A 15,895-nucleotide genomic window follows, 5' to 3' on the forward strand; every position below is an offset into this window, starting at 1 on the left:
CATCATTTATTATTGTATAGTTGTCGAAAACTCACCACTATACAGCCCGTCTAATGATTAGTGGTTACTGTAGTCCATGGGTGTACGTTTTAAATCTTCAGTACGACTTAAGCATTGAAAGCTTCGAAAAAAGTGCAACCATATAAAGTGTGGACCTTGAAATATTAAAATACATCCCTGTTCTAATTGTTCACCACTAAATCTAAGTGAAGACATTGTTATAGGGTTCTAAAGTTTATTTATTTTCGCTAAAATAACAACTGGTTTGCGGATAACATGTTTGTTTTTATTTAGGCTTTGAATCACATTATATGTGAGAAGCTCGGTACATTGACGTCATGAACCAAATGAAATTATTGCTAATCTGTGTGCTGATGTTATTTATACTGACTACGAGAAGAGCCGCTCATCCTAAATCATGAGGCTGAAGACTTAGTAGGGTCGTTGACTTTGAATTTTAATTAATTAATTTATAGACTGCCAATAGGTATAACAGTTAAAATATAAAACAAGACTGACATAATAATAAGTAGCGTAATGATTACTGTAAGTCACATGAAAGGCACTCATATATTTACAATAAACAGAACCGACATTTAATTATAAAATAAAATAAGAAAACATAGGCAGAAAAGATGATTCAACGATTTATTCACGGCCGTCTGGTGTAGTGGTAAGTGACATGGTCACTAGACAAGGGAGTCGCGGGTTCGAATCCCGCCAAGGGAGGATATTTGTATGATAAAATTAAATATAAAATATATTTTCCAGGGTTATGGATGTATATTGAATTATAATTATGTATGTGTATAATAAAAATCTTACATTTATTTCCGTTATCTGGTACCTGTAACACAAGTTCTTTACGAACTTAGCACAGGACCAGTTAACATGGCGTGATTTTTAGTAAATATTTATTATTTATTGTTTATTATTGTTCCGCGTCTGAATTTTGTGATGGAGTCAGAGATTTCAGCTTTGCTAATATTAATCAAGAGATACGTGAGGAACAGTCGAATTTATAGCAAAACAATTCAATAAAGCGGCTTTTTAAGAAAAAACGCAGCGGGACTAAGGGGCAACCCACAGAGAGTTTATTGAGGAAGCATTCAGAGTCGATTCATTGGTAACAAGATAGAATATAACATCTGCTGACTATATCGATCAGGGTGCTTGTACTGGTGGTAGGGGCGCATTCTAAGCCCATACGGGTAAGAACCACCATTCTGCCACTTCTACCGCGAAGCAATCATGCGTTTCGACAGGCCGTTACGCAAATCTATTTAGACTTCTACGGTGTGACAAACTAAGTTTTGGCATTCCCTTTGTGCAACCGCTTAGCAACCACTGGGCCGTGAGCTTATTCATCTTATTAAATAAAATAATAAAAATAATTAGACATTGTTGGTCTCTATCAATAGTTAGAAATTTCTATTTATCCGTTTTCCGCGAAAATTTACATATCAGAAATAACCTGTATAATATGTATTAACCAATGTCTCATTTTCAACGCAGACCAACGAACTGTAGAATACTCTTATGTCATCTCGCGAATCTCTTTAACTCTGTAAATTGATTTAATACTAATAATCTTTGATTGAAAAAAATATGATAAAAAAACATTTGACTATAAAAAGAGAATAAATAATCTACCCTATGTAACAAATACTAGATCAATAGAGAATCTCGAATAGTGTGCATTACTCCTACATTTCATACCAACTCTTATTCGGTAGGACCTTAAGGGTTATTATCATTTACACCTAATTTGGTAAATTACAAATCTATTTGTGCTATGTTTGTAGTCCGTGTGGCCGATGACTTAAGAATGATTTTCGTTTTATAAATGGGTTAATATTATTGTGGTCTAGTTAGGTTCCCGTGTGAATGTATGGGGGTGGCAGGGTTGTATTGTATTTTAACTTTTCCGTAATTCATTCTGGAGTGTTTCATCCATTTAAACGAGTGATTGTTTTACTGTTTTCCCACGGTTTCCCAGTATTTGTGGTGCGCAATAAATTAATTCTACCGGTTCTTCTTTGAGACAAATTAGAGAAAGTGTCATGACTACGTATGAAATTAAAAACAAATATACATCTAAGAAACCAGACAAATCGAAAAATAAGCTACAATTGTTTTGTCGTAACTTCAATTATTCATAAAGACATTATTTTGCAAAATTTTACCTCTCAATGGCTAGAGTTCATTCGCCTATGTCGTTTTTATACTTTGACCTTTTGTCGAACTGAAAGATTTTAATATAATGGAGTCAAATATAATGAATTGTTTGTATGAAAAAGGATTATAATAATTTAAAAGGAGTCATTAACCCCAACTGCGTCTGAATAGGTTGTTGCTGCTACGTTCTATAGTTCTATACTTAGTAGAAGTGTATAGTTGCTAAGTATCGAAATCATTTTAGATTTTCATAACCCTCTTATCCCACCCAATGGTAAACTAAACGGCCGTCGTCGCCCTAACCACGTCACTTCGGATCCTCCCGATCCATTAACGGTGCTTTTAGGAACCTCAAGCAACGGTCACCATCCTTGTCGAACCAGTCGATTGCGACGAAGGGCTCGGCGAGCAAATTAATCCTCATACACAGGCCCACGGAGTTTCTCGACAGATCTTCTCAGTGGGTCGCGTTTCCGATCCGGTGGTAGATTCTGCGAGTCACTGCTCTTGCTAGGGCTAGTGTTAGCGAACTTGCTAGGTTAGAGCCCGTGAGTTCACCTACTCGCCTGGCGAATCTAGTATGACCCCTCGAGGTCAGTAGAATAGGTCGAGAAAAAAAATTAATGATCTTTTAAATCTAAAGCTTATTTTTTAAAGTTATTTATGGTCTGTTTAACTCTAGGTGTATCGAATGGCACTTATGTCAAATCTAAGCAGCCTAAATAGCTACTTCGTTTTAAAGGGCCTATTCCCATATTTTTTTTATGAGTCGAATATATTATTTACTTCCTAGGGCAATTGCGTAAGTACATGGTTATTTAAAAGTGAACTCTGTCTCCCCTCTGTGCTGCAAGTATTGTTTTGCAGTGTCGCGTGTGATCGCACGCGCGCAGTCAGTCGCACGCGTCTATTTGCGCAGTCAATCGAGGGTTGATCGGTATTTGAAATTCGTTTTTTTCTCCCAAAAACAGGTGAATGTGGGCTGTATAAAAATAGGGTTCTCATGGTCGAGCCCACTGGTGATAATTTAAGTCATTTAGTTATTTTTTCTTAGCTTGTACTGATGGTAGGAATTCTTGTGAGTCCGCGCGGGTAGGTATCACCACCCTGCCTATTTCTGTCGAGAAGCAGTAATGCGTTTCGGTTTGAAGGGTGGGGCAGCCGTTGTAACTATACTAAGACCTTAGAACTTATATCTCAAGGTGGGTGGCGCATTTACGTCGTAGATATCTATGAGCTCCAGTAACCACTTAACACCAGGTGGGCTGTGAGCTCGTCCACCCATCTAAGCAATAAAAAAAAGCTTGGCAGTAGGACTAGGTGAATTTAAGAGGTCAATTTGTGAAGTGGTTAGCAGAGCTGCGACTACGACTGGAATAACATCTTAGGTCGTGAGGTCGAGTCATATTTTGATTGATAGGCGGGTGTACTTAGCAATAATAACACCCGAATGTATTATTATGTTTATATTTATAACGCTATCGTTATCAAATTTAAACATAAAACATACCATTCTCGTATATACCTATATTAGACGAAATAAAATAGTAGGTATATAAAAAAAAGGAATTTAATCGTAAGCACACGAGTTTAACTGTTATGGATGCTTTGGCAAACACGAGACTCACTCCTAGCTGGAAGGCTACCAGCGAATATGTAGGGGGGCAAGGGGAAAAAATTGACTCACTTTCTGTTTCTTTTTTAATCATTTTTCTAGCGACATCTATTAACTTATTGGCACACACAAAAGTTATGGAAAAATACAATAGATGGCGCTGTTTGAACCCACGCCCGAGGTGTCTACGAAAAGAACAACCAATACGATATTATATTGGTAATCTACGGACGATCCCGTCATACAGTACAGGATTAAAGGAAACTAATAAAACAACAAAATACTTAGTATAGTACCAAATATAATTCATTTTGTCACTGTCATTAATTATCCTTATTCATACATTAGTCTAGCACTTATTATATTATCATTAAATAGCTCATTTGTCGTGGCTTGACATAGAGTCAGGATCTGACATGAAATCCTTAGGTTCGTGCATTTCCATTTCGAAGTCGTCCACGGCCATTGGAGTGTCTGAGAATAGAAAACATAATGTGATATTATCTACGTCGCAGAGTCGACGCGTGCACTACGGTCTAGATCCCCTCACCCAAATGGTCGAGTGTGACCCCCATGGCTTTCCGCAGCGCGGTGACGTCGACCAGGTCGGCGGGCGTGACGCGGGCCGCCATGGCGCGCAGGCACGCCGCCGTCTGCCGCGCCACCTCGCGCTCCGAGCCGCTGGCGCCCCGGGACAGCGACAGGTGCCACGGCGGCGGGGACGACAGCCTGACGACACACACAGACTACTGTCGACACGGTATATAATGTTATCCAGACATCATTGATAAACTTGTGAGTAGAAGTCGTCGTGGCCTAAAGGATAAGACGTCCGGTACATACGTGTTGAGCGATGCACCGGTGTTCGAATCTCAGGCGAGCACCAATTTTTCTAATGAGATACGTACTCAACAAATATTCACGATTGACTTCAACGGTGAAGGGATAACATCGTGTAATAAAAATCAAACCCGCAAAATTATAATTTGCGTAATCACTGGTGGTAGGACCTCTTGGAGTCCGCACGGGTAGGTACCACCGCCCTGCCTATTTCTGCCGTGAAGCAGTAATGCGTTCCGGTTTGCAGGGTGGGGCAGCCGTTGTAAGTATACTGAGAGCTTAGAAGTGATATCTCAAGGTGGGTGTGCGTTACCGCTGGTGCTGCTCGTGCTGCAACCGCTGCAAGAGCTGCGCGGTGTGCGCGAGCGCGGGCCCGAGCCCCAGGTCGCGCGCGGCCCGCTCCGCCTCCGCCACGAACTCCACGTCCACGCCCAGCGCCGACAGCGAGCGCAACTCCTCCAGGTCTATCTTCACTTTAGACAGCTCCTATAAATATCATCAATAATAGTAATCAACAAGTTCACTGTCAGCCCAAGTTCAATTTTAGTTTTTACTAGCGACCCGCCCTCGCTTCGCTTCGGAAACATAAAATTTTATTATTGATAGCAGAGTCCCGCGAAGTCACCCGCGGTTATTGTGGTACCGCGGGTGACGCCACGAGGCGAAGCTAGTCTAAAAAAAGTTACTAAGTTAAGCCTAAGTTACTCCTTATATCATCAGCGACCTATCAGTGAAAGTCTCGTCAAAATCGGTCCAGCCGTTCCAGAGATTAGTCGGAACAAACAAACAGACAGGTAAAAATTAAAAAAAAAGTTATTTTGGTGTATGTATCGTATATATATTCATATGCACGTAGTAAAAAGCGGTTATTTCAATATTACAAAGACACTCCAATTTTATTTATATGTATAGATGGCAATTGACCAATTAATAATTTTTGGTAATTATTTGGAGGAGGATACGATAGTGCAGAATACGTGGAGCTCCCACTAAGATACATTAATCACATGGTATTTTCAATGTGAAGAACATTTTAATATATTTACAACAATTAATTTTTATTCTACAACAAAATACGGAAAGACTCAAATATGAATTTGCATCTCTGTAATAAGTTAGAGGGGGGGTGGGGTGTACGTACGTTGTCGTGAGGCGGGGGGGCGGTCTCAGCCGCGTGCTTCTTGTCCGGGAACAGCGCCTCCATGTCGTAGAGCAGGGCCCAGGGCGAGTCCGGCGCGAACCGCAGCATCTCCTCGTTTCCTAGTCCCGTTTCTGATGCTGTTAAACGTTGCCAGAGATAATTAAACCTAATAACCCTTTATACAGGGTGTAAATTAAATTGGTCTCGGTATCACAATAGTATAAAAAAAGTTTTTCTGCAGTTTAAACAGGCAAAGCTATTTATTTGATTAGCTACAACCAATTTACTTGTAATAAAAAACTTTTTGAAACCAGCGTGATTCTCACCAATTTTGTCATTAAATATTTTATCGTGTTAAATTACCTGCAGCAAAAGATATGTTCATAGCAACCTTTGGATTCTGAATTTTGAAGTCATTGCCGACGGATAGTGCCTCCAGTTTTAGGTGGAAATTCTGATATTTTTCTTAATGAAATTATTTTTGTATTAATTATATAATATCTATTTATATATTGTTACGCTGGTAAGAGCAACGCCATCTGTCGTCGAATATTAGAAACGAATACTAAAAGAACTAGTAAATTCAAGAACGCTCGAGAAGTACAACGCCATCTATTACGCATGTCGAATATACTCGACTTGTGAGGAATGTTCTCGATAATTCTGGGGACGTCGTATCGACTATAAAATCGTTGCAGGGATGTCACGAAATCAGTCAGTAATCGGAACTACTCGTAGCCATACAGCGAACGGATCACCTGCAGCGAAGCGGAAGAAGTGAATTGAGAATTTTAAGGTGTTCGTTACGTACTATAAGTGGTAATACAGTTTTAATTTGTAATTCGGTAGAATTTTTATTTATCTCGAGCCCCAGAGCGTAACAATATTTTAAATAGATTTTGTGAGGACGTCCAAATTCCCGAACCCCGTGCTAGACTCACGTAGCGTGTGATAGATGAGGTGCGACTCCTCCTTGGTGAGGGTGGCGAAGGTCCCGTCGTAGGAGGGCGCGTACGAGCTGAAGGGGCCGTAGTTCAAGGGCTTCACACCCTTCGCCACGTTGCGACGGTCTTCGCGTGGAGCTGCCGAGTTAGGAACAACCGAGTGACACTTGTCCGCGATCCGCAACAACTATCGTTAGATTTATAACGAAAAACCTACCCCGAAAGTTTTAAGACAATACAATAATTACAGGCACAATAACGTTACTGATTATATAATAAAGTTAAGAGAAGAGATCGTACAATAATAAGAGAGCATTATTAAATTTTTAGTGCACGAAGCCCATGTTCCCTTTTTGTAATATTATTGGCAATTTTTTTAAATTAAGTAAGATCATTGTTATGCTATTTTTTTAAATATATCCAGTAATATTAAAACTGAAACCCTATAATAGACTATAGTTCAGAACCTAAATTCACTTCGTGAATAGTATAGTCATGTTAATGCTATTGTAATAATCTCAAACTAGATAGTATTGAATATTATCACACACATTTCCCAGTTTTAAATCTGCAACACAATTTAGGAATATTATAGTTTCCAACAATTAACATCAGTACTGTCATTAGGCTATTCCTATAAGGTCACAAATCACAACCAGGGCATATTTTTGGTACAAAAAAATTTAATAATAATTTTGCTTTTCAATTCGATATTGATTTACATTATTGTCTTACTGTGTAAAGTTCCTGTCCCCTGATTCAGTTTCCCGATGAGTTTTCCGAGGGTCATGGGTTTGTCTTCACCGTTCCCCTCAACCGTGTTGGTGACCAGGCACAATGTTGTCTTCCCTTCCGCGTCCATTCTCGGAAAGGCTATCATGAGAAAATGACTCAGTATTTACCTGTGGCCCTTACGAATTGATTTAGTTTGATACAAACTTACTAGCAATGCAAAAGATGGATCATGATTTAATTATTTAAAATCAATAAAGACCCGTTGTAAAACATTGAAATATTTAATTAATTAGCCTTGAATCCTGCTCTCCAAAGTTAAATTAGAATTAGGTAAATACAGCAGTTTAAGGTTGGCCCTATTGTGTACACAGACAGTTATATTCAATCAAAAAAGTACCGGGAATGGATGATGTGTTTATGGTTCCAAACTCAATTTTTTTTTATTGGTGTTATATTGTTTTATCTGTGTTCCATTTTGGCGCGGATTTTGTGTTGATTGTTTTTAATTAATTATACCACATCTAGTGTTTATTGCGAATTTCATAATAAACAAAAACAAAACATCGAAGAAAGAGTTTGTTTTAAATTTTGCATCTTCAATGGAATTTCGTGTGCGGAGTCACTCAAAATGTTACAGGTTTTCGGTGAATCGACTTTATCAAAAACACGTTTTTATCAAACGGTGAATAAAGACTATTGTTTGATCGGGGCTTAAGAGAGCAATTTCGATAAAAAAAGGCCAGGTTTGTTGAAAGATTTTTGTTGAAAAATTGTTCTTAATGTGCCTTCGCACAAGTCTAGTATTCTGAACGTAATCTTCTTTACTTTTCTTAAACCTAAACTAGTACTTCGTCGTACTCATTTTCATTCGGTAGAAGACATAAAGAGGAATTCACGGCGAGAACTGAACTCAATTGCGGAAAAATGTTTAAAAAAATGTTTATAATAAAAAGCAATTTCAAGGTGATGAAATAAATTTGAATGAATAACTAATATTTCGTATATTATTGATCTTTTCCCGGTACTTTCTTGACAGAGCAGTATGGGTACTATTCGTGCGGGGTCATTCAGCCACGAGCAGGATGCAGCTGGGTCCCTCGCACCCACCAACTCACTTCCACGAGATGCGATCAATAAACTTTTCAAGTTAGATTTTTTTAGTTTGTTCTACATATCGTACCACAACGATTAGTGACTTCGGACAATTTCAGGGACAATGTGAGTAGATTGTTTTGCAGGTCATTTATAAAAAAAACTGTCGAGACCTTTAGTGATCTCAAAAATAATTGTTTTTTTTTGGTCTCAACAACAAAACATTTTGTACTGGTGGTAGGACCTCTAGTGAGTCTGCGCGGGTAGGTACCACCCCCCTGCCTATTTCAGCCGTGAAGCAGTAATGCGTTTCGGTTTAAAGAGCGGGGCAGCCGTTGTAACTATACTTGAGACCTTAGAACTTATATCTAGAGGTGGGTAGCGCATTTACGTTGTAGATGTCTATGGGCTCCAGTAACCACTTAATACCAGGTGGGTTGTGAGCTCGTCCACCTAGATAAGCAAAAAAAAAAAATACACGGACGGTACAATAAAGTACAGAGCAGTGGAAAGTGCTGGAATGTGTTGAGACCTTTCTTGGCGAGTCTCCGGCGGTGCTGCTCGCGCGCGGCTTCCATGTGTATCTTGACGGAGTCCGGGTCCCCGGGGCCCTCGGGCTCGGAGCCCCCGCTCTTCACGGGGCTGTTCCGTTTGAGCACCCTCTGCTGGGGTACACAACGACTGTATGTCGCTACACGCGGGGCGGCGTGCGCAAGCATCTCTCGTCTTAGTGTCTTTAAACTAATCTCTGCATTAACCTCACTTCTTTTACTTTAGAATGAAACGAATTGAATATTCCTATTTTGAAAATTAATAATAATAATAAAAGCCATTATTCAAACGCAAAAATGATATTTACAAATATTAAACATAGATTAACGACTCGGCCGAGTCGATGACTTTGACAACGTCGTCTGTTTGCTCAACTTTGGCAAAGGCCTCCTCCATTTCTTTTGAAAATTACTTTAACATAAATGATGAACATAATTATATTGATGTTAACTTGTGGTCGAGCAGTTGGATTAGCGTAAAGACACTCGGCACAGTAAGGACATGCAGTACGTGTGGTGGAGGTCACAACACACACCTCTAATGTTTATGTCAAAGCGTTTACTAACAAACAAAAAGTTCGCTATACTGTTTCTGCTACTTCTCGCAAAAAAAACGGAGCAAATATTTTAAGACAACTACTTTGTTAGCATTTCATTGGTTTTTACTATTTAAAAATATATCTAGAGTTTTCTTTTTTATATTTACAAAATTATCAGTGACAAAGTACATGAGTGAGAAGTATAATTGTGTTAATTTGATAGTGAAATTTTTGAAAGAGCTGATTTTGTTATGTACAATCATAAACTGGTTCAAACTGTTTTCACAGCGAATCTCGTCAAAATCGGTTCAGTTATTTGAGCGTGAAAACTTAACCAATCTTCTTCCGTGTATAGTATAGATAACTGAAACCAAGCTATTTCTTTTTTAAGGTATTGGTTAATTTAGTCCGGAATTAAGTTTATTGCATAGACGAGTGGTCAAGGGCAGACCTATCTGGTGTTAAGTGGTCACCAGCTCATAAACAGCTACATGATTACGGTATGACTACTGGAGTTTGATTCATACACATTGTAATCTGTATTTTTAATGACAATGCTTGACATTAAATAGGTATATTGGATTTACTGCCATGAAAATGTCATTTGTACAAAACATTAGAATAGTTTGCGATTAGAGAAGTTGCAATCCTGAATATCAGCTGGTACAGCTACTGTAGTGTACGGAATTACAAAAGCAAACATATCTTTTGAATCTAAAGAATTTGACCTTTTTTTGAAACTACCTTCTATTTATTTTTATTTTTTCTATTGCCCTTGTAGGCAGACGAGCACACGGTCCACCTAATGGTGAGTGGTTATCGTCGCCCATGGACTTCAGCAATGCCAGGGGCAGAGCCGAGCCGCTGCCTACCAGATGTATGCTATTATGTAAGTTAGTTAAAATCAGTTCCAGTACGAGGTCAATGGATTTTCGCGACGGGTAAAGCTTTAAGAAATATAATTGACGGCAGAGGAAGCCGTGTAAATATGTGTCTCACTCATGCACCGGCCGCAGCTTGCGTAACAAAGTTGTTTCTTATCGATTCGCGTCCATTACTCATTCTAATATTAAAACTGTCACCTTTCTGCCATACGTCCTACAGGGCTGCATTGCAAAAAGTTCATATTTTTACATAAAAACATATGCATATAATATTATTCGTTCACATTTTCCAACTATTTTAATGTATTTTTATCACGTGTATGCCTGATGAAAATTCAATATTAAAGGTTTCTTAAGAATAGTATATGAAAGTAACTAATTTATGATCTGATAGATCTGCACGATAAGTGGCAGAATATTTGTAAGTTATTTTAGTGCATACAGCAAGTGGATTGTTAACCATCCACAGTTAAACAGGTCATGGTTCACAGAACTATAGTGGCAACAAATCGGAGTGGAATAATATGTAGACTTCTTTGAAGACATTTACATAATATGTAACTTTAAGTTGATTTTAATGTTATTACTTTATGTTCTCAAGTGAAAACTTGGAATGGGACTAAAAACTTTATTATTATTATCTTACCACATCCATTTTCCCCATGTCGAATCCTAGCTCTCTAATGGGTATCTCGTACATATAGGTGAGGATGTCTCCCAGCGGCCTCAGTTTCTGCGGAGTGAGCTGCTTGAGACCGGCGTGCAAGAGTCTCCGGGCTGCCTTGTGGTACACGGTGCCTGGTTTGTTGTACTTCATGGCATTGTTGCACATCAGTTTGAAGTCGCTCTGAAAATAATCATTTTTATTCATAAATACGGTGTTTCCCGAGCGATATGACATGTCCTTCTTCAAACGAGGCTTGTGGAGAGTATTAGGCGGTAGGCAGCGGCTTGGCTCTGCCCTTGGCATTACTGAAGTCCATGGGCGACGGTAACCACTCACCATCAGGTGGGCCGTATGCTAGTCTGCTTAGAAAGGCAATAAAAAAAAAAAAAAAAAACACAATATTAGTGTTACATTTTTGGTACCCTTTGGAAATCTAAAGAAACGTTATTATTCTGAGATATTTGGAAATGATTCAGTCAAGAGGTGGAGGAAGTCAGGAGGTTGGACCAAGTGTCCAAACATTTGAATGCAATGATCACAGACACCCTTCATGTCCAGTTAACACGTGTCAGTGTAATCATTTAAGCAACGAGACTGCTGCATGATTGTGATTAGTAGGGTGTATTACGAGCCTCTGTACAACATATCTCAAAGGAGTTCTGTTTTGTAGTAAAATGAAACCTCAGCCTCAACATGTAAGTTGCAGTAATCATATTGTGACCTCTATGGGTTCTGTTAATCAATATAAAGCAAGCAGACAGCACGACTGTTTATCAAAATAGTGTAATAAATAAATAAAACATGCAGAAAACTACAAAAGACACATCACAATCAAATGTTCCATTAGTTTGTGAACACAAATTTAATCAGGGCCTAAAGACTATCACCGCTATGCGCTATGCCACATGTAATATAGTATGTAGTACTCACAATAAAACAATTAAGGGATTTGTATTCATTATCATCAATCTTCTGCTTCATAGTAGAGAAATCCATGGGTTTCTTGATGATGGTAGAGTAGCCTGGAGCAAAGTTATCATTGACGGGCCAAGCAAAGAACTGGTGTGGGTCTCTTTTCTCTAAGTTCCGTAGTAGCTGTTCAAGCAAACGGGAGAGTGGACGACGTTTTTGACTAGCCTGTAAATTGAGTTGTCGCTTGTAATTATAAAATATGCCAAAATATTATACTCAACTAGAAAAGTCATGGAGCACCATAATATGAGAATGACTGGTTCATTAGTCTGCTCTGGCCTAAAGATTTTTTAATCAACATCTTTAGAATTTGATGTGAATGTCAGGTGTTTTCACATCAAGCAATGTGACAATGCAACTAATAAATTACCACATACAGGTATAAATTTATGTAGGGAAGTAACAAATGTTCACAAATTATTGCCACAATGAAGGAATAACTTAATAAATAATAATATCAATAAAAATGATATCAACCTAATTTTGTAAATTGTATTTTAGAACAAAAGAGATCATGTGTTACAAATAATTGAACAGTTATTAACAATACCATTGAGACCTGAACCTCATACTTCAAGGTGGTTATGAGGCCTACAAGTTCCAGTAAGTATTTTATTCTTGGACAGCTGTGAGCTCATTTACTTCCACAAAATAAAAATAAAACTCTTAAAATAGATTTATACATTTAAAACAAAAAATTATCATTAAAATACTGCAGTATCTAACTACAATTTTTGTTATTGTTTTATAGTTACCTTCAGGACACAAGTCCGTGGTTCTCTGTGAGAAGCTGGTGAGTTAGGTCCGGGGCTGAAGTTCCGCATCATTTTTTTCATCATAATCTCATCATCTGTCTCATCGTCATCTGACAGCTTTATCTGTAATTATTATTGTGAATCAGTTTGGATTTGGAGTTGGTAATCACCATGATATGAAAAATATTATTCTCCTGGTAAACTCACCTGTTAGATTCAAGAGGGTTGATTAGCCTTAGAAGGGCCTTAGGTATATTAACTCTAAAGACATTATATTCACTCTCAATAGAACTAGAATTAAATTAGAACAAACATAAATAAAACTAGATTGCTATTTAGAAAAGAAAAACCAGGTTTCTGTGAATACTATTAGTTCACTGAGCGAGATCGCTTGTATGTTGTGGGGTGTATTAATTAAAGTAGTTTTAAGTGGTTTTCAGTAATTTGTTCTCTTTTATAATTTTTATGATCTATATGCATACCTTTTTAAAAATATGCTTCCCTGAGTTCTAGAAAGAAAAGAAAGGTTAATTTATTACATGTTGGTATTACTGAGCATGTGATTTAAGTCTTGACCTGACGGTAAGTTACTCGACAAGTATCGATTATCTGGCTGGACTCCAATTACATCCCGTTGCATACTAAGTTGTGATAATTGTTGGTCAAACACAATCTATAAGCTGTTGTGCGAGATTATTATAACACTGAAAAACGAGCATCGCAGCAGCAACAGTATGGGATTTATTTAATTCTAAGTGCATGGCAAACACTTCTATAAAAAAATTCGTTCAATTTTTTTGGTTGTAATTATAAACTAATCAGTTTATTTACGAATTAAATTCTAATTTCCTTACCATATCTATTTCGCGGCGTCTTCTTTTCTTCTTTTTTGATTTTCCTTCCGTTTCTCTAAAATCGTCGGTTGCAGAGTGCTCCAGATCACTCATTTCTAAAATCTCTTCTCCTGGAACATTAAATTATGTCCTGGTTTTGTATTTCTATTTAATTTAGTAAAGTAAGTTTTGATTTTAAGAGGTTTATAGATTATTTTTCTTACTGCAACTCAGCTTTTCTATGTCATCCATGACGACGCACGTTGTTATTGATCTAATAACCGATTTGTTATTATTTACTGCTATTAACAATAATTGTAATATGTACTTATTACCATTAATAGTAAAAATATTAGTGGACTTTCAGTATTATTATATTGAACGGTGGATTTGTGTTTTATTGTTTTTAGTGCCACTATGTAATCTATGGCCTATGGCTGCATTGCACAGATCACTTAATATGTGCTAAGTCAATTATCTATGGTAACAAGAAAGTATTGCAAAGTGTTGCATAGACTATTACTGAATTTACCTCGATTATTAGGATGCATTCCCGATCCTGCGGACAGAATGGAAAGCAGTCGACGTCGCCCAAAACACGTCATCTCGGATCCTCCCGATCCACTAACGGTGCTTTTAGGTACTTCAAGCACCGGTCACCGTTCTCGTCGAACCCGTCGCTTGCGACGAAGGGCTCGACGAGTAAATTAACTCTCAGACACAGCCCACTGAGTTCCTCGCCGGATCTTCTCAGTGGATCGCGTTTCCGATCCGGCGGTAGATTCTGCGAAGCACGGCTCTTCCTAGGGTTCGTGTTAGCATCGTCATCAGGTTTGAGCCCCGTGAGCTCACCTACAAACGTTAGGGCGAAGCTGAAATAGCCTCTCAAGGCTATCAGCATAGGTAGAAAAAAAATAAAAAAATAAAAAAATATTAGGATGATTGTTCATTTTCAGTTTCAGTATGACATGACCAATACCGTCTTTACCATAAGGGCACACGGGGCCCGTGCCCAGGGCCCCCATTCTCAGGGGGGCCCGAAGGACCGACAATTTGGTTACCAATTGTAGTCGAGAGCGGTCATCTTCGCAGCTTATGAGAATAAAAAATGAATTGCGAACAACAATGTTACAAGAACGGCTGAGTAATTTGTCAATTATGGGCATAGAAAGTGATATCCTTCAAAAAATTGACTTTAAAGATATAATGGAATATTTTGCTCACCAGAAATCCCGAAAGAAACCATTATCGTAATCGTAACCAAAAAACTAATATTATTAATATTATTATAAATTAAATAATTAATATTATTATATCATACTGTATTTGATTACCTATAATAAATGGTCATACTCAGTAAAAAATGTTTAAGGTGGGTGGCGCATTTACGTTCTAGATGTCCATGGGCTCCAGTAACCACTTAACACCAGGTGGGCTGTGAGCTCGTCCACCTAACTAAGCAATAAAAAAAATTATAATTCGCTTTTTTTACTTTCCAAAAGGGCCTCAAATTCTTGTGTGCCCAAGGGTCCCAGCCTAGTTTAAGACGTCCCTGGACATGACAGTTTAATACCTGATATTCTTGTCCATTGGTTTTTTATATTTTGTTTAGTTTTGACTTATACTTTAATTTTTTCAACATAGTACCTATAAATGCGCCATAGATCCAATTTTTTAATTTTGTTATAAAAGACCAAAGACATGTCTGATTTAAAAAGTGATTTAAAAAAAACGATTGAAAAAGATTTAAAAGATCAATTTTGATTCTCATCCACTCTCAAATCTTACTTTCATTGAACATAATGAAGTGATGATGAATAAAATAAATGTATCGCCAACACAATGACCTCCTCTTAAGAAGCAAATCTGCCTTGCAAGTTCGTAACGGTTATAACATTACGTCAAGTCAATTTCCCAAATAACATCAGGCATTGACAAAGGTAAAAACATGATTAAAAATATTAGCCTCCATAGGATTAAGGATCACGGCTACTTCCGAAACGTTAGCTTTCCTTCGGCGGCGCTCGGGCATTTAAGGCCAAATCAATGGGAACTCCGATTTTTTTTTTTTTTTTATGATTGAAGAAGCTCCGATATTAGAAGTTAATCAATCCAATCACTAAATCGAATTTTCTTTCATCAATTTCCT

The 15,895-nt window shown here is 37.9% G+C and overlaps 1 protein-coding gene across 7 annotated transcripts; it reads right to left on the reverse strand.

The window, feature by feature from the left end:
* Positions 1-4,074: 4,074 nt before the first annotated feature.
* LOC101744221 (bromodomain-containing protein 7) lies at positions 4,075-14,211 on the reverse strand. 7 transcript variants are annotated; one of them, XM_021348036.3, is made up of 14 exons: positions 13,971-14,211; positions 13,768-13,877; positions 13,396-13,422; positions 12,914-13,036; positions 12,117-12,323; positions 11,166-11,366; positions 10,718-10,741; positions 9,078-9,207; positions 7,454-7,591; positions 6,716-6,856; positions 5,775-5,911; positions 4,947-5,119; positions 4,344-4,522; positions 4,075-4,267 (listed from the first exon to the last, which is right to left on the reverse strand). In XM_021348036.3, exons 1-14 carry the CDS (start codon positions 13,996-13,998, stop codon positions 4,173-4,175), a joined length of 1,713 nt encoding a protein of 570 aa, XP_021203711.2. In that variant the 5' UTR covers positions 13,999-14,211; the 3' UTR covers positions 4,075-4,172. The 7 variants fall into 7 exon arrangements, with proteins under 7 accessions (XP_021203711.2, XP_062524492.1, XP_037867081.1 ...); XM_062668508.1 differs by having other exon boundaries at positions 14,082-14,176; XM_038011153.2 differs by lacking the exon at positions 13,396-13,422 and having other exon boundaries at positions 13,971-14,198.
* Positions 14,212-15,895: the final 1,684 nt, after the last annotated feature.

This window comes from Bombyx mori, chromosome 5, assembly GCF_030269925.1.
Source record: "Bombyx mori chromosome 5, ASM3026992v2".
NCBI classification, from domain to species: Eukaryota; Metazoa; Arthropoda; class Insecta; order Lepidoptera; family Bombycidae; genus Bombyx; species Bombyx mori.

What these genes read in the sequence shown, in the direction of transcription:
- LOC101744221 (XM_021348036.3), bottom strand. Translation starts at nt 13,998, where the DNA reads ATGGATGACATAGAAAAGCTGAGTTGCA. An exon ending in GACGCCGCGAAATAGATATG is followed by an intron (nt 13,423 to 13,767) that starts GTAAGGAAATTA and finishes TTTTCTTTCTAG; the next exon opens with AACTCAGGGAAGCATATTTT. An exon ending in CCCCCCCGCCTCACGACAAC is followed by an intron (nt 5,120 to 5,774) that starts GTACGTACACCC and finishes TGATATTTATAG; the next exon opens with GAGCTGTCTAAAGTGAAGAT.